Here is a 25843-nt window from a genome sequence, read left to right on the forward strand (position 1 = left end):
TTCTAGCATGAGGCTAATATTCTATTGCCTACATTTGAGAAAGGAAAATCTCCCGTGATAACAACACTATCTATTGCATCAGATGATGATGATCATAAAGGAATTATATCATCACTGAGAAAGTTGTTGAAGAAGAACAAGAAAGTCAAAAATCTTGAGAACACCTTGGAAGATGTTCTTGATAAACGACAAAAAATAGTCATGATAAAGGTGATAGAGTAGGACCTACAATTGAAGGAAAAGGAGTTAGTGAAATTCTTTGATGTAGAATTCACTAATCTATCAAACATTGCATTGGTTCAAGCATCAAATCAATCATGATGCATAATTTTTTGGTACAACATGCAATAATGTAAGAAATTATTTGCAGACTCTTGAAACTAGCATCAAGGAGTTGCGAAAAGCTCTATAGGAAGGAAGGAAATTGTATGAACAATTCTCTATGTCATACACTTATTTGAAAGATATGAATGATGAAATCAGTTCAAAGGTAAGTAAAATTCAAACATTGACATCTACATTGCTGTAGGGAGACACCAATACATAGGATCTTGCGGCAACAATATCAAAAGTTCATGATGACATCAAAATTGTTGAGCTTAGAAAAGAAAGGGTGATAAAATGGTTCTCGCTACTCAAAGAACACCTAACACTGAAGGTTGGCAATGTGCAAAAGAAGCTAGAAGAATGTCTTGCAACCAAGGTATCTTATGAGAAATTTGCATATACAAATTTGAATGCAGTTGAAGTAGCCTCAGATTGACTATGTGCATTACTCAGCACAATAGAAGGTAGTAAGAGATACATAGAAAAAATAATTTGAGTTGTTAAAGAATTTTTTTGCAGATTTTCTATCTAGAATCTCAAATTTAGCTTGAGAAGAGGTAACAAATTTTGACTTGTACATAAATTTGTGCCACCTTTTTCATTGATGTCAAAACATAATGTAAGGGGGAGTAACAGTAACACAATTAGTATATGATGTATGTAGAAAGAGGTTTACGAGTAGTATTGTAATATGATATATAAGGAAATATGGTTATAAATGTAATGATCCACAAATTTTGAAGTTTTGTAAATTTTGCAAAGGCTAAGTTTTGAAGAAAGTTTTTGAGCAACAATTTGGGACTTAGCCAAGTTTACCATATGTTGTCATCAATGCCAAAGGGGGAGATTGTTGGGAATAAGGCTAAGTAGGACACCCTTAGTATTCCCTATTTCTAACATAATGAAATTTATTTTTCAATCAAGTTGAACACCTTGTTCCCCTCCCCATCTCTTCTTAATATATAGCACGCCCTTCATCCTTGAGTTCCACATTATTCATCTTTTTGCTAAAAGTTCTAGCTACAAGACTTCTAAGGAAAATTTGAAACATGGAACTTAGTGTTCACGTAGAATGTGACAAATGAGTTCTTTGCATCCAAAGAAATTATTACTAGAGCTTTACATTACATTTGGTGATCATTACTAGTTATTATGCTAAGAGTCATTTTATAATGGTAAGAAGACATTGAGTGTGTACATAAGAATCAAATTATAGTTCACAGAAATAAATTGAAACAATAGTCAATGTGATTAAATTAAAAAATTATAAAATAAAAGTATTAAAAAATTGCATATAAATATATGATATTTACTTCTGTTGTGAAATTATAGAAAACAGATTAATTACTGAAATGATGAATAGTGACTGTTAAAAAAAAGTTACATTAAGAAAAATCTTATATAAAATTAAAAAATTCAATTATTTATAATAAAATAAAATAAATACTAAAATATTGATTTTTTTTAATAATTTTGATGTGTTTAGGATGTTTAAATTCATGTACACCCCACACACACATTGGAAAGAGGCCTTAATCTCAGATAGTTTGGTGTTTCAGCCATGCACTATTCTGTTCTATGTCAGAAGAGGTCATAGTTCAATTACATTAAGAAATACAATAAAGACCAAGTTTTATTTGGGGCAGTCTCTTATCAGCTCAGCATAAGAGGTAGAATGCAGATAGTAACAAACCTACAGATGGTTCTTTGGCTTTTACTACCTCCAGTAAAATTTATGATTGCTCAAGGAAGAAACCTACATCAGATACGAAGCTCCATCAGCAGAGTTCTTGGCCATTATAGATAAGTGATATGGTACGTCCCTTTTTGCCATTTTCAAACATGATCATTTGCATTCCTCCAGAGAAATGCTTGCTTATATGAATTGTGGTAAATGTTTCTTGGGTTAGTCTTCAATGGCAAACAAGATTTCAGTGAAGGATTTTTTAATGGTGAACATATACTAAGTGAGGATACTTCCCAATCCTTAAATATTAGTTTCCAGATGATTTGTGGGTATCAACAGGCAGCACTCCTCCTGTTGAAACACCGAAGGGCAATGTGGATACCATCAATCATAGTGCAAAAACTTGACAAGTAAAACACACAATTACTGTTATCTTGATTTTATTTGGAGCTACTGTGTTCATTTATCTATGTATTCAGCCTATGAACTTCAGCTGCTAACCAAATTCCTCAGCAACTTGATAATCATACTCCTTGTGTTCTGCTTAGACTTGTTCAGTAGCTCGTATATTGGCTTTCCAGGTCTGTGACTATGGAGTTATAATTTGCTGTGTAATTTCATGTTCAGTTTAATCTATGTTTTCTTTCTTTATTTATGTTATTCTCTTTTCTTTTGAACAAATATACAACCTGAAACTATGTTATCTAAGGGTTTGTATCGAAATACTGGTACAAATCTTTTACATAAAACTTACTATCATGCAAGTTTGTTTGGAGTATGTGTGTGTATGTGTAAGCAAATAACTTATAGTGGGTCAGTTGTGGAAGATTCTGGTTTGTCCTATTGAATAAACACTAAAGCCTGGCAGTATAACTGGCTTCTTCGCTGAAATCCTCATTTGCGCTTTTTGGTTATCCCCATGTATTGATAATTTATATTCCCAATCTTAATTTGAAAGGATACTATTGGGTGTCTGGAGGGCAAGTGGTTCGTTGGTTTTCTTACCATAAATGGTTCCAAATCCAGCTGTCACGATTACCTGTGATGACTGATGTGCACATTAGATAGCTCTGACATCTAAAAAAATGTAGACAAACCTCTTTGGAAAATAAAAGAAAGAGCAAGCATTTGAGTAATCCATTTTTAAAACTGCAATGACATTGATGAATGGTTGAATTTTCTTGTGATAAAGTTTTCAGCTACAAGCGATTCTTGGCAGACTAAATGAAGCAGATTGCACTTTAAGATGGTGTTTGAACATAGACGACTAATGAGGCATGGTTATCATTTGAGCCTTGAGTCTGATTATGTGAAATTGTTACCTGCGTCAGTAGTCCACTTCTGCCCATGGTGTTTCTTTCATTACAGGATTGGTTGAACTGTGAAACCAAATCTCAGAGTCTTCATAATCAGTGGAATCATTAGTAACCTGATCAAAGAGGGCGAGGGAACATACTTGGTCACCAAACCTAGAGATTAGAGCACTTATATCATAATCTTCATCTGTCAGGTAGTTAGATTCATTTTCTTGGACACATTTTCTCAATTGACTATATGTAACTAAGTCTTCAAAATTCAATGGGCATTGAGATGCATGGAACTCATCTTTCTCAAGGAGAGAATTCATCATTTGAATTTCACTTTCAGATTCAGTTTCTTCAAGTTTCGGAACCAGAATTGGAACAGTTATTGGTGATGGATCTGATATAATTCCGAAGGGTTGAAGGTGAGAGGTATCATCCAGCACCCTGTATTCAAGCTTGTTCTGTTCAATTTTTGGGGCTGGCGTCGGATCCGTAATCAGTTCTGTATCTGAGAAACATGGAAAGTGAGGCAGGCAATCATTGCCAACATAACCAACTTCAGGCATTAGATAGGACTTGCAACCTTGTACCATTCTATAATTGGCATCTCTATATTGATCTTGAACTGCAATGCTATGTGAGTTGAAATGATCTTTTCTTATTTCCTTCTCAGTGCTTAGCATGTTTAGCCTTGGATCGCACTGCATAATTTTTTGATAATGCCTATTAAAAACTCCTTGAGCAAACTGCAAGCAATGTACCCTGCATGGAGACAGAATTCAATTTAGCCTGGAAAAATAATTGATGGACAATATCAAACTTATTAGGAGCAAATAATACAAAGTTGTTAATCTAGGCATTTTTTATTGTGACGGTAAAGACTTGGTTTACAAACAAGACTTCTTTTCAAAATAAAATTGTGAAAAGTAGTATAATGCTAAGTTCAAATTTCAAAGTACTGCCAAGGACATCACTGAACCCTGAATGCTATAAGTAGCAATTTATTGGTAAGTGTAGTATAATAGTAAATTTTATTTTCAAAGTACTGCTAAAAACATCAGTGAACCCTGAATTCTATAAGTTGGTCAATTCCATCTGCAGTTTGTTAGAGAAGAAATGTTTGAGTCAGTTTGCAAATTTTCCATGATTTTCACAATGTCTTTTTGCATGTGGATTCTGATTCAAAACCAGCATCTTTTGTTTAATTACAAGCAGTGCTTTTCAAGTACAGAATCTTTTAGAATAAGATGCAAATCTGTTTGAGCTTTGTTCACTTGTGAAAAACAGGTTCACAAAAAATCTGCAATTTTGAGTGGCTAAAATCATGAAGTCATTTATTTTAAGGGCAATCATTAAACAAGTCCTAAAGATTTGTCCTTCTGAGAAGGCAAAAAACAAAAGATACAATTTGTTATGTTAAAGGATACTTGGAGGTGGGCTTTAATATGTGGTTTGCTTGATTTTCTGCTTGACTTCAGTCATGAATTAAAAATATTAGAAAATCATTTTGTTATACTCATACAGTAAGTATTAACAGGGGATACTAAATCTAATTTCATTTTTCAACCACGTCATAAATCAAAGTCAACATAAATTTTAATATTCTTCCCTATGATAGAAATGATGGCCTTGATAAATTAGCTTACCAGTTAATGGTCATTGGAAACACAAATGCTTGAAAGGAAGTGAAAAGCTAGATAATCTTATTCGAATCTTGAGAAGTATTTAGAGTGACTATACAACTCAATAAAGGCAGTTAATTGGTAACCGCTAACAGTTAGGACACGTATAACCACAGTAATAGGCAGTAATAATGTGTTACGCCAACATTCTCAACGCCCTCCTCTTAATGCATTGATCCTAATAATATCAAATTTGCCTTGGGGACGACCTCCTTAAGGCTTGCATATCAAACTTGCTGATTTCATAATATAAATACACAAGTTTTGAAAAGATCTCATGAAGAAGAAAATCGTGAACCAAACAGGGCTCCATCAAGCTATCTCTTGACCCTCGGAAAGATGTAGCATTGAGCTGTGTTCTTAAGCTCTTAGTCTTGAACTCTCAAGTCACAGAGGCTTGATCCCTAATAGATAGGACATCTCTCTATTATAGTCAAAGGATTACGAGAGGGTATAATTCCTGATCATATGTTCATAACTTTTCTGGCAACAATCCATATTGAGCTCAACATCAAATCCCAAGCCTGCCTCTGAAACAAAACCTTCACAATATATGCATTCTTCAGATTTGTCAGCATCAACAAAGGAGGCAAAATAGAAAACAAAAACCAAACATGTCAAAAATGCTTCTCATGCTAAACATTTCAATGTGAGAAGCTGACTTGAGATGATGGACATTCCTCCATCCTCTGATTCCACAAGCCTCCAAAGACATATAAGGAACTAGTAAACGATTTTTCTTTGAAACACACTCGATCTCATTTATAAGATAGCTCGCAATTGTTTTAGTGATTTGAAATACACTTTCCCACACACTGGTAATAAAATGATAAAGCACTTGATTGGTACAACTCAGGAAAAATATATTGCCCGTTTTACATCTTAAATACTCATAAAACTAGTTTGAGTTACATTCACTCTCGAAAAATAACTTGCCTCTGATTTATCACTATGTTGGAAATGAATGATTGTCGGACTCTTTATTTCATCATCTAGTCCAAGAGACTCGATCTTATCCCAAGGTAGGAGTAAAGCCAAATTATTGCATTGCTTTCTCATAATGACTTGATTAGGAAATTGAGCAACAATGTGAACCTCCAAGTAAGAAATCACGTTGACCATCCAATCCATTTGATCTTTCTAGATAAAATTGTTCTCTATGATCTCTTTAGTGCCTTTTGCCTCCTCATTTCACCAAATAAAAGCTAAGCATAATCAAACATATAAAGAAAGAAAGGTGCCCAAAACAAACTTTATCATCAGTTATTAACAAAAATTTTACCTTTATTCCAAGATAAAAATCATGCAGAAGTGGATAAAAAAGTGTAGCATTGGATCAAATTATCACAAATTTCACAAGAAATCATTCTGCTTTCCAATGCCCTTGCAAACATGAAAACACCTCAGAATACAACCTCTCTCATATCACACTTCTGTTATGTATCAATTGCACTTCTAACACCTATATACCAATGGTTTCTATCACTGTATACATGTGTTATTAGAATGCACAAGCATTTTCATTCCAAACAGATTAATTGCCATGCCTTATTTCTCATCTTTTGATGAAAAAAGTCTCCAAATTGATTACTATTCTCCCATCCATGAGTGGCTCTGATACCAAATAAAGGTGGTGAAAAGCTAGATAATCTTATTTGATTGTTGAGGAGTATTTGTACAATGCAATGAAGGCAGTTAATTGGTTAAACAAGTAACAGTTAGTACAGATGTAACCGCAGTAGCAGGCAGTAATATGCCATAACAAATGTAATACACCAATATGTTTTACCACATTCCACTAGAGTAAACAAAGTTATTTTATTTTTTTCACAAAAGTAAACCTTTAGGGAGAGTAGAAATGAGGAATACAACCAATCTTCCAATATACTCACATGACTGAAGGACAAATCATGGATGCAGTTAAATGAAGTACTAACACGGTACACCCCATTCTAGAATACATTGAATTCGTGAAGAATGGATGAAACTGAAAAGCAAGGATATTGACAATGAGGTAATCTTAGAGACAATACATCACTTTCATATGTTAACAAAGAAAAAATAGAAAAAACTGACAGGCAATAATGTTTTTGACAGCAACTCGCAGGAAAAAATGCAAGATGTCACACCATGAGAACCAAAACTTAGCGTCCAACTCATCCGAGCAAATGAAAATTAGTTTAATACTAAACCAACACCTATGTCCTCGTGATCTCTACAAAAGAATATTTGGTTTTCTCATTCATCATTTGCTAATACAGGATCACCAATAACATAAGAAGTGTCAAGAAGTTCAAGAAATAAATGAGTTCACAGTACAAGAAGAGAATGATAGAACATTTAAAGAAGCATAAATTCATGCAAATGATAATTTATTTTAAGTGGTTAAAAGTAAACCAGATAATGTGGAACTCCTTTTTCCTGTTAGGATATGTTTGATTTATGACTAATGAATGCATAACATAATGATTCAGAAAAGAATACTATATTTTAAATCTACTATTGACCAGTTATTCTTGAAGACAAAACCATGTTTGTAGTCCAACCCACTAGGTTGGAAGGGAATTGGTACATTTCAACCAAGTTGTAGAGACATACTTCCTTTTATTTGCCTGAGGGACCTAGGTGTTACATTCCAAATTTTGACCTAATTTAAATTATTATAGCCATTGAGTTGAATGAACTTTTCTTTCCTATTTATGTGAAAAGGGTAGTTAAATATAACCGTTGTATCCTATGGAATTGGTTGTCATCAATTATTTTGTATAACTATTTAATGATGATGGTTGTTATCTGTTATTTGTCATATGATGGTGATACTAGTTAGTAGTTGCTTGGTTTCAGAATTATGGTTATTAACTGATTTCCTTTTTAATATCTATGTTAATTGTTATTATGGATTTACTATGGAACTTGTTATTATTGTGGAAACTATTGCACGAGTGATTGCAGGAGCAGACGAAGGGGAGAAGCATTGCTTAATGGGATCTACGGAATGGGGTACTACCTTAGTCCATTTATCTGATAGACAGGTATGACCTCTAACTACCTTGGTAAGGATGTAGTGACTTGTATAACATTATACAATCATTGGACACGCATGAGCTATTGGATAAACATTAAAACATTAAACATTTTAACTTAATTAAAGTACATACCTTTAATGGCTTATAGTTGACATTCTCATCACTTCAATATAATACATATTTATGTACGTGCACATAGATATAAAAATAAGGTGACATCATAGTATTAATTTATACAAAATTATATCTATTAAAATATGTATATTTAAATGTGTGTACACCATGAGAAGATAAGGAGATAAAATTAATCTTCCAAGTGAAACATGTATTTAGATATACATAGCTTAGTAGGTACAACCTTGGATAAATATTAAATATGATGGCATCATAATAAAATATATATGTGTGTGTGTGTGTGTGCAAGTATATATATATAACTAACTAACTTTATAAATTATCCTTTTGATTATGTTAACCTTCAAGTTCTCTTGCATATTTATTTTTTTCCTTATAAGAGGCAAGAATGCAAGAATGTACACTTGGCATTTTTTATTGGTGATTCAAGAAGATGATTCTTCTTCTTTTCTTATAACCGATCATAGAGTCACTACTTCTCGGAAAGCCTTTCTTATTTCAAATGCCTCCTATATTTATACAAGTCGGGAGAACCAAAAACAGATATTTGCATGTTATACCTCTACTCTCCTACATTTTTTCTTATTTCTATTTTGCTACGAGTGATTAAGGACAAGTCTAATTCATTGTTACCTTGAACTCTGCACTTTGGATTGCTCACGTCAAGAAGAGTCGGCTGCATAGAGTCAAGCCAAGCCCACATCTTCCAGACCAGGTTATGTGGTCAGATTTTCCAATTATAATTATTTATATATATATATATATATAATTAATTAATTGCATTCGAATTCACAGCAGTAAGAAATGTGTCCATGAATTCCATACATTAATATTTAATTGCAATATCGAATAGATATTTGATGAGTCCATTCTTTCCATGTTGAGTCAAGATCAGATGTATTTGGTATGTTTAGATGTCTCTATTACTGATGGATTTCATAATCAAACTATATTCTTTGTAAGTCCATTAAGAGAAGTTCTCGGGTTATAAAGATTGTGTTATGACATACTGAAAATATATAATATCTTTTACACTAGTTGAGGTTTAGCAACAAGAGTTGGATTACTCTAGGATTTGAACACCTAGGACTCACTAGGCTGTATGGCCAAGGAAGAGGGTGAAGAGGTGAGAGAAAAATATGCAAGAACATGAAACAAAATCAGATGTGATACAATAAATATATTATTTTAAAAGAATCATTTAACAGCTCATGCATGTCCATTTATATTGTTTTCCTATTGTCAAGTTGAGCGGTGGTGATCGGGTATTAGAAACCCATCCAAAAACCTTGGCCAAAGTCGTTAAAGGTTTGCTTGCCTTCTAAAGATCACATGATGATGGTAGCGTCAATTATTCAGACATGTCCGTTCATAACTCTGCGGTCATTCTAAACACCGATTTTGCTTGGATGGCTGGACTAGTAGTACCCCAAGCCTAGCCCCGGGGTAGGGAGGGCCTTTCTTTTCAAAAGATTGTGTGGGGATGGATATGGTCCATGGTTGGGAAGTTAAGCCTAAGTCAATGCTTCTCCTCTTACCTGAAAGTTGAGGCTTGCACAACCAGTTAAAGACTCACTAGTTACTTTTTGTATGTTCTTTCTATATCCCTTCTATGCATTTGTTTCCTCTTGTATCATAGTAAAAATGATAGTAATTTACTTTACTTGTATACAAAGAATGTTAGGAAATGGTTATTTCAGTTAGTAGTTATTCCAGTTGAATGATATTTGAGATAATCGTTATTTCAGTGAATATCTCATGAAATGGATTATAAGATGTTATGTTTTGGAAATTAGTTGAAGAATTACTTTTATTTCTACTTGAAATCATATATTAGTTCCATTCTTTTTATTTAAGAAAATTTGTTTGTTACACTATGTTTGTATGCCAAATGATAGTAAATAAATGTCAATTATGTGGCCTTTTGTTAAGTATGCCTTATTGGTATAGAAGGAAAGCAAAACATGTCAAATTCAACAACAATTTTTCTGAAGGAGGGGTAAACACTTTTGCCTCAGAGCTATGAATCGGTGAGGTCACAAATGGGACCTCATCTAACGCAATACAAGGTAGGAGTATCCCCAAAGGAGATGTCGTAGCCCCCAACAAATAACCACACAACGGAAACACACACAAGATACAAGATTTGATACCAATTCACAACACTTTATTCATGAAATAACTAATTACATGCAATGTGTTGGGTTGTAAAGCCTTCCCGATTACGACCAAATACAAAGCAAGTAATAGTTCTGCAAGATCACTCAAGATCCAATCCAAACCTTAGCTAGTCCGAATCCACACTCTGGTAGAAACCTCCAAGGAAGATTTAAACTTGTGTTAGCAAACCCACCAAGCAATCTCCTTATTTTCCAAGCCTTAACTACTAGCTCTTCAAAGTTTTCTCTTCTGCCATAGCCTCAAGCTGGATGATACGACTAAAGACTCCACAAGACCCCTTACTTATACCCAACTAAGCCACAAATTGGCCTAGTATGTTACAAATTAAATAAACCCTTGTGTTAAATGCACATTTAAGCCACAAGTCGGCTTACAACACACTAAATACAACCAAATAAATTGCCAAATTTGACTCACACTAGAAATTGAACATAGACAACTTAGGCAAAGCTGGAACTGAGATACGATCGAGCATCAAAAAACCAATTCTGAGTATCAGCAACTATTAGGTTCGCTTGGCACATGAAGGAACACCCGATTAACACTACAAACTCGGTTAACATTGAACTTGGTTAACACGACAAGTTAATACTCGATTAACACTGCATCCAAACTGCTCAGTAATGACTGATCCACACATCTTTCTTGGACCGAGTTCCCTACCTCCAAGGCCAAAACACTCCAACATGCAGGATTGCCAACTCCCCTGGGATGCTCTTGCATCAGGCACCCCAAGCGCGAAAAGATGTTCTTAGTAGTTGGAAGAACATCTTCTAGGATTCACCACATAAATCCAAAATTGGTTCTTCACATACATATTCTCCAAGTCTTCAATTGGCACACTCTTTCCCTTGTCCCACTTTTGCTTCTTCACATTCATCCTCAGTGTTCCATAGGTTTGCTGTCCACACTGATCTTTAACCCTTTCAGAATCCTTCAACTCAACTCGACTACCAATACTCAAGTTCCTCCTACTGAGTTCTTCATTCTATGGAGGAATTGGGGAATGCTTCCTACCACCCTTCTCAATAGTAATCACATTGTTGACACAATCATGCATAGCCCTGCAATCATATTGCTAGGGTCTACCAAGCAATATGTGACAACTACTCATGTTTACAATATCACGTAATACTTGATCCTTATACTGCCCTGTTGGCGCTCAAAATTGCATGGTCAATTTTGAGCACTATTGAAAAATTCAGGCCTATAAATGCTTTGTGAAGCCTATGTACCTCGCCATTGAGTTAATGCATAAATGGTGTTTAATGTTTCTAACACCTTCCATTCAGCCTGTCTACCTGTTCCATGAAGATAAATCATCATTCTGAGCTGTTTGGCGAAGTCCTGTTTTAAGCAATTGCCAAATCTGCAATTTTCACCTAAGTGTCAAATAGTGACAAGAGGCTATGTTTGCACCTGAATATCTCGCACCCAGAATTGTGTCATGACTTGCCACTTTGGGAGTGTCTAGTATCCATACCTGAGAACCTATGTTTCAGATTCCGAGTTGTTTCGAGTCCGTTTGATTAGGTTTTGAATCCCTCAAAGTTGGTCAGTTACTGTTTTCGTGCTTTTCCACTTTGCACCTAATTCTGGGAAGCCCTGTTTGACCCGTAATAAATTTTGACTAGTTGACCCGAATGCTAAAATTCCTTTTGTGTTGCATTGTAGACGTCAAAAAATTATTATGTTTCAAGTTTTAGCTTATGACGAATCCGTTTGATCAGTTTTCAAACGTGATTCCAAACGCAATTTGTAACTTTTTACTGGTGTCAGCATTTGCAGATTTGTCAGTACCCCTGTTCGTGGCGTTATAACTTGAAATCCGTGATTGGCAAGATCGAATGAATTATACCACTGTGTTATCCTCTGAAAATATTACAAGTGTGCCAGTTTTTAGAACTCGACGAATCCGTCTTCACACTTTACCAGGTCAATTCCATTCGCAAAAAATGCTTTCTGTCAATGTTTCTAGTTTGCAAAAATCCAATAGTCCACTTTGAACGTCCGCCATTTGCGCCCAGTTATTCGTCATGAACCCAAATCACATTTTCATATTCACCTCATGACATAGAATCAGTGTCCCAATTTTCATCTTTCCAAGTGTCCGTTTGCTCAGTTTTCCAAGCCAATTTTGAACCCAGTTTATTGCTTTTTGACGTGTTTATCTTGCAAGTAATTCTGAGAAGGCAACTTTGACGGCGAATATCTTTTGACTCCAAATTCGTCATGAGACGAGATTCGACGGGGTAGAAGTGTGTAGAACAGAGAATCAATATGCTAGGTTTCAATGCCTAGTCAATTGTCCAGGTCAGTTTTTTAAAGGCAGTCAATGGACCTCCTGGCGCAAAATTGACAAGTTGCAAATTAATGAAAAATAAGTTTCAAATGCTGATTCAGTGATCAAATTTGTTTCAAATCAGTATCAAGTAGTCAGTAGGCCAGTTATAAGATTCAGTTGTCCGAAAACGAAATTTTTTTAGGCCAGACCCACTTTGGGATCCGACTGGTTCTGTCAGGCTGATAGATCATTGAATGGTCTAATAAACGTTAAAGTTATCATAAATAATTTCAAGCATGAACAACCATCTTTAACTCCCCCAAGATCCCATCTTGATAACAACAAAATTTATCATTATAAAGATGGGGCAAAAGGTTTTGAACCCTGGATAGATGGGCTAATCTGTACTTGCAAGTTTATATTTGGTAGAAGTGGGCTGCATTCTAAAAGTTAAATAGCAACTTGAAAAATTGATTAAAAAATATAATCAAATGCCAAAATTATGGTTCCAAATAATACTCCTTGGCACTATTGCTTTGTCCATTTTCACATGTTACGTTTCACACCTTGATGGAGAAAGTCATTTGTTCAATCTAGCAAGAAGACTAGGAGCTCACACGAATCAAAGGGAGAAGTGGTAGTTGAAGCCTAGTAATGAAAAGGAGCCACAATGCTGATCAAAGTGTAAGCCAATTACCAAAAATAGGCAAACTCATATGAAGCGGCTTGGTCTGCTAGCAAAATGGAAGACAGCTGAAGAAGTAGCTGCATTGGTAAGGTTATTACCTGTTGAGGAGCAACCAAAACAGATAGTTGTTACGCATAAGGGAATGCTTGATCCTTTGGAAGTTCACTTGCTTGATTTTCCCAACCTTGTCACCAAAGGCAGTGAGTTTCAATTGGCCTTTCAAGTACGCTTAAAAATTGAAAAGTTTGGTGATCTATCTACGTAAAGCAAGGAACAAAAATGCCTTCATAAAGGGGTATCCACGCATTCGATCCGCCAGTCAATGCCAATAAAAGTCACCCATAAATCTGAGTTGCTAGCAAACAAAGGACCCTCATGCCATCAGGAAGGAGGAGTTCTAGCGCTAAAAAATCACATGCAGGGAGAAAGGCTGGAGAAAGCCATGTAGAAAGATAAAGGGCAAATGCGTGAAAGAAGATACAAGCCACGACTGCCTTGCATGGTAAAATGGAGCTGCCTCAAGTAAAAAAAAAAATATTATTAAGAACCAAAAGTTTCAAAGAAAGCCGCCCAATATAAAACGCATTCACAAGATCAGGGCAACGTCAGTAATAGAGCAGAATAGCAGCCGCTGTCCAGATAGAGGTATTTAGGAAAGACTGCGCCCATATTTTCACCTACAATCCACGCTTAGAGGAACATTGACGTGCAGATGATGAAAAAGGCCAAGTGCAGAGGAAAGCGTAGGAGAAGTGGCGACAAGCATTTAAAAAGAGATCCACCGCAGGTCTGAGGAAAAAACGCAAACAGAGGCAATAACCATAACAGTCATCACATGGAGCTCTCACCAGGCCACGGCACAGAGCTTTCAATGCTAAAGCGATAAAGAAGCATCAAATAAAAACACCCATGCAGTGTCTAAAGAGATGAAGCTGTGGCACAAATAAAAGGAGATCACGTTTTTAAAGAGAGAGAATTCGCTACCTTCATCCAGTCCAAACAAAAGGGAAAGGAGTAGACCAAATTTGAAGCCCCAGTTGATCCATTCACGCAGCAGACAAGCAAGAAATGGCAGACAGCAAAAAGGGTTTCTAAAAACATTTATCCCACATTGTGTGTATGGGGAGTATTTTCATCTTTAAATACAATTGCACTCAGATTGTATTGTGAATTGAAGTGGAAGGCTTTTGAAAGCCAATGTGCATGTTGTGGTCCCCACAGATGACATCAGCAGGAAGGAGGAAACGCAAAATTTTAAACCAAGATAAATCCACGTTGATGTGGCACCAAAATATGGAGGTTGCACGAGATTGCGACACGCCTCTTGATCTTGCGGCCATCGTTACCTCGCCATGCGAAGATGCTCGCTAGTTAACTATACCGAGATAGCGGGGCTGACGTGGCAGCAAGTCGTCTAGGAGATGATGATGTGGCACGAGTTCTAAGGTAGATGAGGTGGCAGAGGATGACACATGTCGTTTTGTCGCTATGTCGCCAATGACATGGAGGTTGTTGAGTCAGATAGCGACATAGCGAGGGAGAATCAAGAAATGACATGTGGCAAGTGGTCTCGGACCAGTTGGTGACATGGCGGATGATACAGATCAAGTAGCCAATCAGGAAGCATCCCGTGATGCTAGTCAAAACAGTTTGACCCCAAGTTCTGTGGGGTGAAGGGAAATTTGAAAATAATAAAAATTTCTTTTTTATTATTCATTTTCAGACTAGATGTGCATGATTTGTTTTAAAATCAAAAGGGCATTTTATAAAGTTTGAACCTTAACATATTTTAAATTTTTCGAAATTTAAAATCAAACAGGTTGCAAGTCTGAATTTTCAGCCAGAGGAGTGTTTTTCAAATTGAGATTCTGGGCGTTTCTGGAAGGCAAAGTATGCCTTATCATATACCGCCGGAATCGTGAGAATCCAAATTTTCCATTTCTGAAGTCAGTTTTTGCACAGGTGCTTCCTGGTTTGAGCTGTAGCCAGAAACGTGAATTTTGGGGCTTTCTCAATGGAATGTGTAAAAACTGAAAACCCAGTTAGAGGATCAGTAAAACTTGGTAAGAATGCGGTTGGAGTTCACTTTTCTTACATTCACTAAATTTAACCCAATTTTTGCCAAGCATTTCAACGGCTTTTCAGATATTTTGATGACTCAGCAAGGTTTCATCATTTCAACGGAGATATTTCTCAGATCAATAACAATAATGATGAAACCAAAATCAGATCAAGATGGGAGAAGGAAGGAAGAAGTTTTCAGTTGCCAAGAGATGGATTTCTAAGTCGACAGATGGCAGTCGCATGTGAGATCCGGGAATTCATCTATCCTATATTATTCTTTCTTTCTTCCATTTGAAGGGTTCCAATTTTTGTTACTGAGAAACCAGTAGGTTCCAGTTTTGGGGAGAAAATTTGCACATTACTGTGAGACCATATTTTTGTTCCAGTTTTGATGTTTTTCCTTGACTGTGATACCATACTTCAGCATATTTCTCTCATGTGAACAGCAAGTGTAAAGATAATACAGATAGTTCTGAGATGTTAGGTTGTTTCATGTTTTGATTTCATGCATCTGAATGTATATTTTCAAAGAAGATGAATACATATGAGCAGTAATTTCACTAGCTTCATTCTATTTCTTGTCTCCTGTCTCAGCAATCTATAAGTCTTATGTGGTTTTGGAACAAAGATTTGAAACCCATTTGCATCCCTTTCAGGTCGTATGTTTGATGTATTTTGCTGTTGGACCAAAGGCACAAGTAAATGCTTGATATGTTTAAACAAGGTTACTGGTTATTTGAGAAGGATATATTTGTGAGAATGAGACTTGAATGAACACTGATGTCTGAATCACAAGGTGGTTAGATAGATCTGATGTTTGGGTATACAAAATATGTCCTGATGTCACAGATGTATGTTTTCAATTCATGGAATTGCCCAATGGATTAGGCACTGATTAGAGATAGGATCATTAGGTTTTGCTGCATGTTTGAGGATTTGTTGAACATCAACATCAATAATCAACGCTTTTCCCTTTCATGTTGAAGAGCTATAATAGAATGCCCTCACTCAGCTTATGAATATCCTAGATCTACATTTAGCTACTGTAGATTGATGTTATTTCATGAGTTATCAGGAGAAATAAGGGTTTTATCTACTTCATAATAGATTCAGTGTATGCTTTGACAACTGGTACCATATAAAGAATCTATAGGTCTACCCACCTAGGTTTTGCAGAGCCTGAAGAAGAAGAAGGGTCTAGCCTTATAGTTGGCTTGGTGTCTGAATGGGCATGTTGAAAATGGGAGTTAGCTGCCCCTAGATGTGCTTTGTTCTCATCAGGGTAATTGGAAACAGGTAACATTTTCAAACACCAACATGCCCAATCTGAAAATCAATAAGACATTGCTCCCTCACCTTTAAAGCATGTTCATTTTGCAACCAACCAATCCTATAAGGACAAGGATGTCTTACTCTTCTCAAACCAAGTTTCTGAACCATCTCCTCAGCAACAAGGTTTTCAGTACTACCACTATCCACAATCACATTGCAGACTTTACCATTAGACTTACAACAAGTCCTAAACAAATTACTCTTTTGACTGACTAGTACTTGCCAAGCCAGTAAATTTTCTCCGTACTCAAGTTCACTAATATGGTTTTCAGCTTCAAGATTCAACCACACATGCACTATATTCTTCTAGTTTTCTTACAAATATCAGTAAAGCTTGAAATCTGCACTCTGATATGTATTCATTGAAAACATCTTCGATTTGTCCTAAAGACGAACATGTTAGAGTTTCTTTTATCCTTCCATGATGTCCAAAATCCTAAGGACTCCTAAAAAGTATGTAGATTGGTCAATTGGAAAGGATGAATCAATATATTTTGCTTTTGGATATTTGTTCATCATAACTAACTATGGAGTAGGAAATAATGCACCAACCTAGAGATCATTAAGAGCCTTAAAGGATACACGGTTCCATTCTAACCACCTCATTTAGCCGACTAGGAGTGTCAGGGGAGTAGAAGAGTGTTGTATAGTGTTGGAGATGTAAGACTTGTTTAGTGTTCCAAATAAGAAAATAGGAGTGCATGTGTGTGTAGTATTATTGTCCAAGTATGCGATTAATTCAATTAAACAATGTGAAGATCGATTAATTGATGATTAGAATGTTTAAGAAGACTGTGAATGGGGTTTTAGGTGTATTTGAAGTGTATAAATGTGAACTCAAGGCACTATGAGACAAATACGGATATACTAATCATAGAGGCCAAAAGACTAAGCCAAAGAGATAGAACTTTGAGACCGATTAGCTCATTGTTTCAAACAATTGTGCACATTTAGAGGACTACAACATATCTGAGGGATGGTGGCACAATGCGATAACATCCTGTACATACAGAGTGACAAAGTCACGAGTTTTGATAGACAGTGGTTGGGACAAGGTCCAAAATGCAAAAAGGACTATAATGGGCTAATGATGAAATTATTAGAATGAAATGAAACTACTATAACTTCTTGTAAATGATATGTGATTATAGAAGATAAAATGGACTTATTGAAATAATGGAGTATGCGATGAAAAGAAGAAGAAGAAATGGCGATCTAGATACTGATTCAATGGTTGATAATATAGTCCTCACAAAACATCACGAAGCTACAAACCTACACACAAAGGAAGGAAGAAAAGTCTTGGGCTATTTGAGAGGCTTGCCTCAATGTCAAACCCCCACTTTGGTGTCTTCACTTCTACGGAAGGCCAATAGATGTGATATGATAATCAATGATAGATAATTGGAAAACTTGAAGTAGCAATAATGATAATAGAAATTGGAATAGATGAATGCTCAAAAGACAAGAGAATAGGGAAGAAGAAGACTCCCCAAGTACGATAAAAGTGTTCCAATATGAGTAATATAGCTACATGAGCAAGTTTGAGACTGCAAAAATGGTGAAAACCATGCAATAAAGCGGAGATATGGATGCAAAATAGATGTAGACAGCTGTATATAGAAAACTGAGTATGAGATCTTGAGAATTCAAAAAAGAGTGTTGACAGAGCCTCAATGGCATACAAAGGGGGGTTTCTTAACAAACCCGGATGGAATCCATGCAGGGGAAGCCATCATTTGGGCATTATAATTGCAGACTGGCAGGTTTGTAATGCTCAAATGACTCTCTACACGTCTGCAGATTTGTGGACGTGAGAGCACCGCACAAATGTTAGGGCTTCCTTATGTGAAATTTTTGCCAAAAGATATGTTAGTAAGTGACATAAAGGGATGAAAGTGGTGGAATTGTGCCTTAGGCTAAAGGGAGGCAAAGTGTGCAAATGGCCTTCCTATGGGGGTGTAAATTTTGGCCCATTACACTAACTATATGCAAAAAATGACCACATTAAAGGATTTGAGAAAATAAGAAAATAATTGGATCTCAATTGAATTTTACATCATTTGTATATATTGCAATTACAAACAGGGTGCAAAAAGTGGACAACTTCACATCAAATAACATGAATTTCACAACATCAGTTGGAGATGCTTTTTCCAAGTTCTTAAGTGTGATGGAGAAACACATATTTAGTGTTAACAAATTGATATAAATTTGTGCTGTTCACGAGGTCAGGGACGCTAGTTAGAAATATGCCTAGCATTGCTGTCAAATTAAAAAAACTTAAATCCAAGAAGTAACCAATGCAAATTGAGTCAAAATTTAATGATAGGTTTTAGTTTTTCTTCTATAGTTCATTCAGACATGCACAATGATACAAGTGCTTCAGGAATACAAAATCCTTCTACAGAAAACCTAGTCCAGGTTAAAGAATATTAGTTAATCAAAATATTTTTCATTAAAAAATATACTCTTTAAACTTCATTACTGGGCTCAGTTCTCTTCATGTGGCTCTTTTTCAACTTCCTTGACATGCTCTGTTTTTCCATGTTCTGATGGAGAAACACATATTTAGTGTTAACAAATTGATATAAATTTGTGCTGTTCATGAGGTCAGAGACACTAGTTAGAAATATGCCTAGCATTGCTGTCAAATTAAAAAAACTTAAATCCAAGAAGTAACCAATGCAAATTGAGTCAAAATTTAATGATAGGTTTTAGTTTTTCTTCTATAGTTGATTCAGACATGCACAGATGATACGAGTGCTTCAGGAATACAAAATCCTTCTATAGAGAACCTAGTCCAGGTTAAAGAATATTAGTTAGATCTATTAGATTTCCACAATCCATGAAAATGAGATTTTTAATTTCTGGATTTTTTGTTCTTAATGTTCTCTTGCATCCTGATGATGGATCATGTAGTATGATCTGAAACGTTGATGGTAAAAAAAATATACTCTTCAAACTTCATTACTGGGCTCAGTTCTCTTCATGTGACTCTTTTTCAACTTCCTTTACATGCTCTGTTTTTCCATGTTCTGCAAATTATCTTCCGTTCAGTTTGCTAAAGCATAAAACTGTCACATGCAACATTCCGTTTCTTCTTTGAAATTGATATCCTCCTGTCTTGAGCACATGGTCTAAACTCTCTTTTTGTCAATCTCTATCCTTCTTCATAACACAAAACTAAGAAAGTATTAATATCCCTTGCAAGAACCAGATGCCAAAGTCCTTAGGGCTACTACACTTAGCCGACATTGAAGGATTGATGCCATAGTGATTTCAACGGCTAAGAACTACCAAAGCACCAACACAGCCAAGGAACATCAACAGTAAAGCATCTAAAGGAATAATAGATCAAACAACATAAAAAAATGCTGCGAGCATAGGGAGAATTAAGGGATGCACCCAGAAAGGTAAATGTTTTGGCCAAATCGATAAAAACAGATAATTTCTGCCACCCTTGTTAAAATTGCCATAAACCAAGAGATGAATCTCTGACAAGAACACATAGATTGTCTTTGAAAAAAGTGATGGTGTGACAAGCTTGGCTAAGATGGAAAGGAAAAGAAGAAAAAGGCCTTCTAAATCAGAAAATAAAGCTGGTAATCTTTAATAGCTAAATACATTTTCTGATTTGAGTGACATTTTACTCTCGGTCAAAGCCTGTCGTAGCAGTAGAAAAAGGTGAAACAACAATATCCACACTCTTCCAATTGTTATGGACTAAGATGAAGCATTTTGCAAGACAAATATTTGGTCTAGGGTACAAAACAGCTCCTATTGCCATTTCATAGCATCTTGTATTCCGAAAAATATTCTTGCAGAAACTTGGTTTGGTTTGTGAAATAGCATTATAATGCTGCAAACACTTCTACAGAAGGACTGAAACAATGAAAAAGCCTAGAATCTTCTTGTAACCCAGTCAAGGAAGAGAAAATAACACAAACTACAAAGAGAAAGTCCACATAAAATGAAACATTAACTGGAAACAGAACTTCACCGGTGTTTATGGCAGTGTAGGATTTTATATGAGTCCGTATGCTCCTGCATCAATTGGTACCTTAAACTTTTTGAAATGACATATTATACACCTGAGCAACAAAAATAAATTGACGAAAATGTACTTCAACATTAAAAAAAAAATTGGAAGAAAATTGAAGCGCTTGTTTAAAAGATCTTAAAAGGATTCTGGCTTGTCTTAATTTTATTACATCTTATTAAGATTTTGAGAAAATTTAACAAGACTTTCGTGTGCATATCAAATGCATCAATTTTCTTTTCATTTTTCAGATGCAATTCTTTTATTAAGAATTCTAGAGTGCATACTGTCGGTACTGTGCACGTGGACAGGGGTGCCACCACCTTCCTCAAGTCAGTGGGGGTTGATAGATAGGATTGATGTTATACCGCAGCAGGGTGCCCTATCTCTATATCAGGTCCGGTTGGGTGCCTTATTAGAAATAGTAGGGGGATTAGTTGTTTCCAAAAGCATGCTCCTTAACCCCCGGCATTAGTCATCCGAGGGTCTATATTATGTATATGAGCATTCTTATTAAATTGCCCGAGCTGCCATAGCCCTATTGTTTCTTTAGGCTAGGGCCAGATCCACCAGCCATTGAATCAGCACAGACAGGAGCAATGGGAAAGCCAGCAAGATCCCTTCGCCCAGTTCCAAATCCAATCGATGATCCGGTAGCCTATAGATCCTATAAAATGGTAGGGGGGGCACCTCGCCCAGCACCTCTTTTATTAGTTTCAGTTCCATAGCCTGTTTAAGATCAAGACCCATTGCCTATAACATGGTAGGCAAGCAGCACTAAGAGCAAAGGTATAAAAGGTAGAGCCTGTTTACTAAGTAGCCTGTTTAATCTGCTCTGTCTTACTGTGAAGGACTGAGGGCTTTGTTTAATACTATTTTTCATATTACTACTTTGATACACATATTATGTCATGCTTGAATTGAGAAAATAACTACACTTACATTTTTGAAGCAAGTTCGGTACAGACTGTTTTGAACAATCTGAATCCTTAGAGTAAATCTGAAGCCTATGATTTACTGGTTATTTCTTTATTTCTCACGAAATGGTCTAAATCCTTGTCAAAATGAGGTCCAATAAAAAATCGAAATCAAAACGTTCACAGTTGTTTTTTGTTAATACAATCTTCAACCTTATGCAAGTATAATTTGCTTTCATGTTTGGGAAATGCATCGATGGTAAATGCTTAAGATTACGCCACAATGCATCTGTAATGGAAATTTTTTTAATATTTAAATTCAGCTCACAAAAGCATCTGATTTACTTACTTAGATATAGTTGCCTGTCCTGCAGTGAAGTCAGAAGTAGCCTGCCACGCCGTATGCTTTCTTGGTTGAGGACTAGTCTCTCTGAAGAATAAGGGAGGCCTGGACACCTGAACAAGACAAGGATTGGAGAAAATATCTGGTTAAGTCCTTCGTCATTCTATACTGTGTAATGTGTTGTATCATTTAAGAAACACATCTTACCTCAATTTCTAAGGTGCTTGGTCCACTATCTGGACAGCTTGCATTCATAGCTGTAATTTCTGACCAATGAATCTCTATCTTGTTCTTAAGACCACCTTCTAAGACCTCCCAAACAAATTTATGCTTTGCATAAAGGCATTTCATGATCAAGTCTCCTTCATATCTTGATATGCACTGGCAATTTTGAATGCCTTATGATGAATAAGTAAGTTATCATTTAAAAACCAAAAACCTAAGCCTAAGAAAGAAGAGACACAAAAGAATTTGTTACTTAAAGTAAATTTTCTTTCAGAAAGTTTTGTACATGAAAATAAATGAGCCAAAACCAACTATTTTAAAATTTAGTGAATTCAGATATGTTATTCCCTACTATAATGAATCTAACTTGGACTTATTGCAGCAGCATGACTATTTTGTTGGATATAAACAAGGTCATTACCTCCCATGTGCCAATTTTCAAAGCTAAGGCTGGGAAATTTGATGCCTTTGTCTTGTCACAAATAGCCTGTGCAGCCATCTCATTCCCTTCCCCTGTTTTATTGTTTACACTTTCTGAACTTCCAGTATCCGCTTCTGATAACTTTGTTTGAATCAGATTTAGCAAGGAATTTGACTTTCTCAATGTTAAACCCAATGGGCTAGGCTGATCTAGCGGAAATACGAACAGACTCTGTTCATTACTCCTTGTAGGACTCCATTGCTGCGAAAATAAAAAAATGCATAAAATAACTAATTTTTTAAGGTGAAATATGTTACATCAGTAAAACTTATACAGCAGGATGTCAAATCTATGAAAACCTCATAGTCTAATGTGCAATATTATCGGGGGTACTTGTTAACTGGTGTGGACTTGTTCTAGTTGAACTACAAATTTACAATGTTTTGTACACAATATCCCATAGGTGCATACATACCTCTTCTGATGAATTTGTTCAATCCTATGGTAAATTTAGTAGTACTTAACTGTTCTTTCCAGAAGTAATGGAAATTTGAACAAGCCAATGGACACTTGCATCTTAATTTTTGAGATTGGCGTCTGTTCACACTTATTATGTTATATTTGAAAATGATGATGTGTCCACTGAAGGCCCAATCGAAGTCTGAAGTTCAGGAATAGTAAGGGTTGAAAATAGTATCCAAAAATTAGTAATTACTTGTAAAGAACAAATGTTTTGACAAAAGTGGGACTGTAGGGTTGAGCAATCTGCTAGAAGTATGGAGTATACTTTGGTGATCCTTAGAGAGAGGACATGCTGTCTACAGTCTTGGACACTTTAGGCATGCTAGGAATGTAGATCAAAGTTCAAAGACTGGCATCAGATCTAGAGTCAGCCAAAATTTAATCTAGTAAGCTGGCATCAGATCGAAGGTCAGTCACAAATTCATTCTAGCAATAAATTGGCAACTATAAGCGAAATAACTGTTGGAGGTAGCCTAAATATCATGGATGAATCAATAAGCACTAAGGTAAAAATCAATTCAGCAAACTAGTAAACGGGATACAAACTTGCAGAAGCTAAAACACATAAAATACACTGAACATAAAAAACTAAATTTACCCTAGTGAAAACTCTAGCATCCTGATGATGGATCACGTAGTATGATCTGAACTGTTGAAGATAAGAAAACTCTACTCAATAAAATTCAGAAATTGAAATAGCATTAGCATGGATTGTGGAAATCCAGGAGATCTAGTGGAAACTTGTTACAAGGCTAAATCTCTTCTGAAACCCTATAGTGATTGCAATGTTGTACACGATGACATTGTCCCGTTAGCTATTAGTAAACTACTACATACTAGGATGATTAACCTAGTACGGCATATTTACTGTATCCTGTCAAGTACAGTACCTAAGATGGATTGATACGGCTTGATCTGCCATTAGCCTTTTCAAAGAGATTAACTTTTAATCCAAAGAGGTACGAATTTGAACAATAAGTATAGGGTGTAATGTTCCTTTGTACTCACAAAGGATCTCATATGCCCATGAAACATGCTGAATGTGCTGTAACCTAAATAATTACCCTACCTTGTCCTCAGACCATGAGTTTTTACACGCCAACCGTCACTCAGCATCCAGGCTGCACATTTTCCAACACCATAATTATATTTAAAAATTGAAAACATTCCAACATTCCCTAAACTGGGTAAAATTGCAGACGTAATGTAATCTGCAACAGGTCTCCTATTAGGAAAATAGCTTTCCGTGAAGCTGCACGAAAAGATTCAAATGTTCTTTGCTCAAAAAATTTCATGAAATTTCTCCTGTAGCCCTTTCCCCTGGTATGGATAGGGAAATGCGAAATCTTTTAGACTGCACTATCAAAGCTTCACAAGAAGCCCAATGACCAAACTTATACAAATCAGAGCAATTACAACTGTAAACAAGAAAAAAGTTTTTGATATTAAACATCTGAATTTTCAATCACCCTAATTGAATCCATCATATGATGAACATTTGATACACAAACATGTATGTTTAATATCAATATCTCAGATCTTTTCCATAATACACACCTCTTGTTGGCAATCCTCCATCTTAGCACGCTTGCAATATGAAAGGCAATCCTCATCTTCTTCCCATTCTGATTGACGAAGTTCTTTTTGGGTACTACTAATCATTGATCTAAACATCATTGAAGAAATACTTTTTTCCTCACAAAGAACTGTCGATAAAAATTAATGCGGACCAAGCTTCATCTCAGAAACTTTTTCAGTAGGTGCAAAAACTTGAGAGATTTAAGTCCATAGAAACATCAGTGCGAAGAATCTGCTTACATATGGCAATGGCACGTGAAAAAAGCTGATGCAATCTGCGCATTTCCTTGACTTCTTATAGGCTCCAAAAAAATTGTCCCTTATATACATCAATCATCTTTTCATTTTCCATCCATTGGTTGTATTTGTTTGATGGGTAATTATTTGGTGTAGACCATTAAAAAACCATGCATATTCTTCTATCATATATGCATTTGCTCCCGACTTTTTTCAGGAGAAAATAATTATTGATTAAGAGATAGACATAGGAAATGATTTGACAGACTTTAATCTTTGGAACACACACTGCTTATTAAAGAGAAACAAATTAGTTGACAAATCTATAATAATTAGTATTAAATAGCATTAAATGGATACTAATAAAGATCATAAAATTGAGAAGTCTAAATAGTATTGTACAAAGTTTATTTTCTAAATATTTAAATCAAATTATACAATTCATCTATTTTATTTTCTTATTTTGTTCATGTTTTAAAAAAAAAATGAATAGTCCCTTTTCTATTAAGAATTTTTACACATTAACTCATTTAATTAATTCTGAATTAACTTGAGGCAAAAGCCTACGCATCGGTAAATTGTGAACATCTCATTAGGAAGGTCTTGGGTTCAAATCTACTCGTGATGTGATTGACACATAATAATAATTAATCTTAGTAATCATAAATAATCTAAGCTTTGGCCGTTTACCTATCTAGAATAATAATTAACTTTTAAACTAATAATTTAAAATAGTAATGCTTCTTCCATAAACTTTTTCATCACTCATCTTTTTTTTTTTTTGGAAAAGCATGAGATCATGCAATATTATTTATGGTATTGCTCAAATTAATGCATTCACTTTTGTT

At 35.5% G+C, this 25843-nt stretch overlaps 1 protein-coding gene across 1 annotated transcript; it reads right to left on the bottom strand.

Moving 5' to 3' along the window:
- Nucleotides 1–3154: 3154 nt before the first annotated feature.
- LOC149559685 (uncharacterized) lies at nt 3155–25025 on the bottom strand. Its single transcript, XM_089824251.1, has 5 exons — nt 24738–25025; nt 22659–22919; nt 22220–22393; nt 22019–22125; nt 3155–4080 (listed from the first exon to the last, which is right to left on the bottom strand). The coding sequence occupies exons 1-5, from the start codon at nt 24855–24857 to the stop codon at nt 3342–3344; spliced, it is 1401 nt and encodes a 466-aa protein (XP_089680377.1). The 5' UTR covers nt 24858–25025; the 3' UTR covers nt 3155–3341.
- Between the last annotated feature and the right edge of the window lie 818 nt (nt 25026–25843).

This window comes from Cupressus sempervirens, chromosome 4 (assembly GCF_028749045.1).
Source record: "Cupressus sempervirens isolate cs-2001-9-10 chromosome 4, ASM2874904v1, whole genome shotgun sequence".
NCBI classification, from domain to species: Eukaryota; Viridiplantae; Streptophyta; class Pinopsida; order Cupressales; family Cupressaceae; genus Cupressus; species Cupressus sempervirens.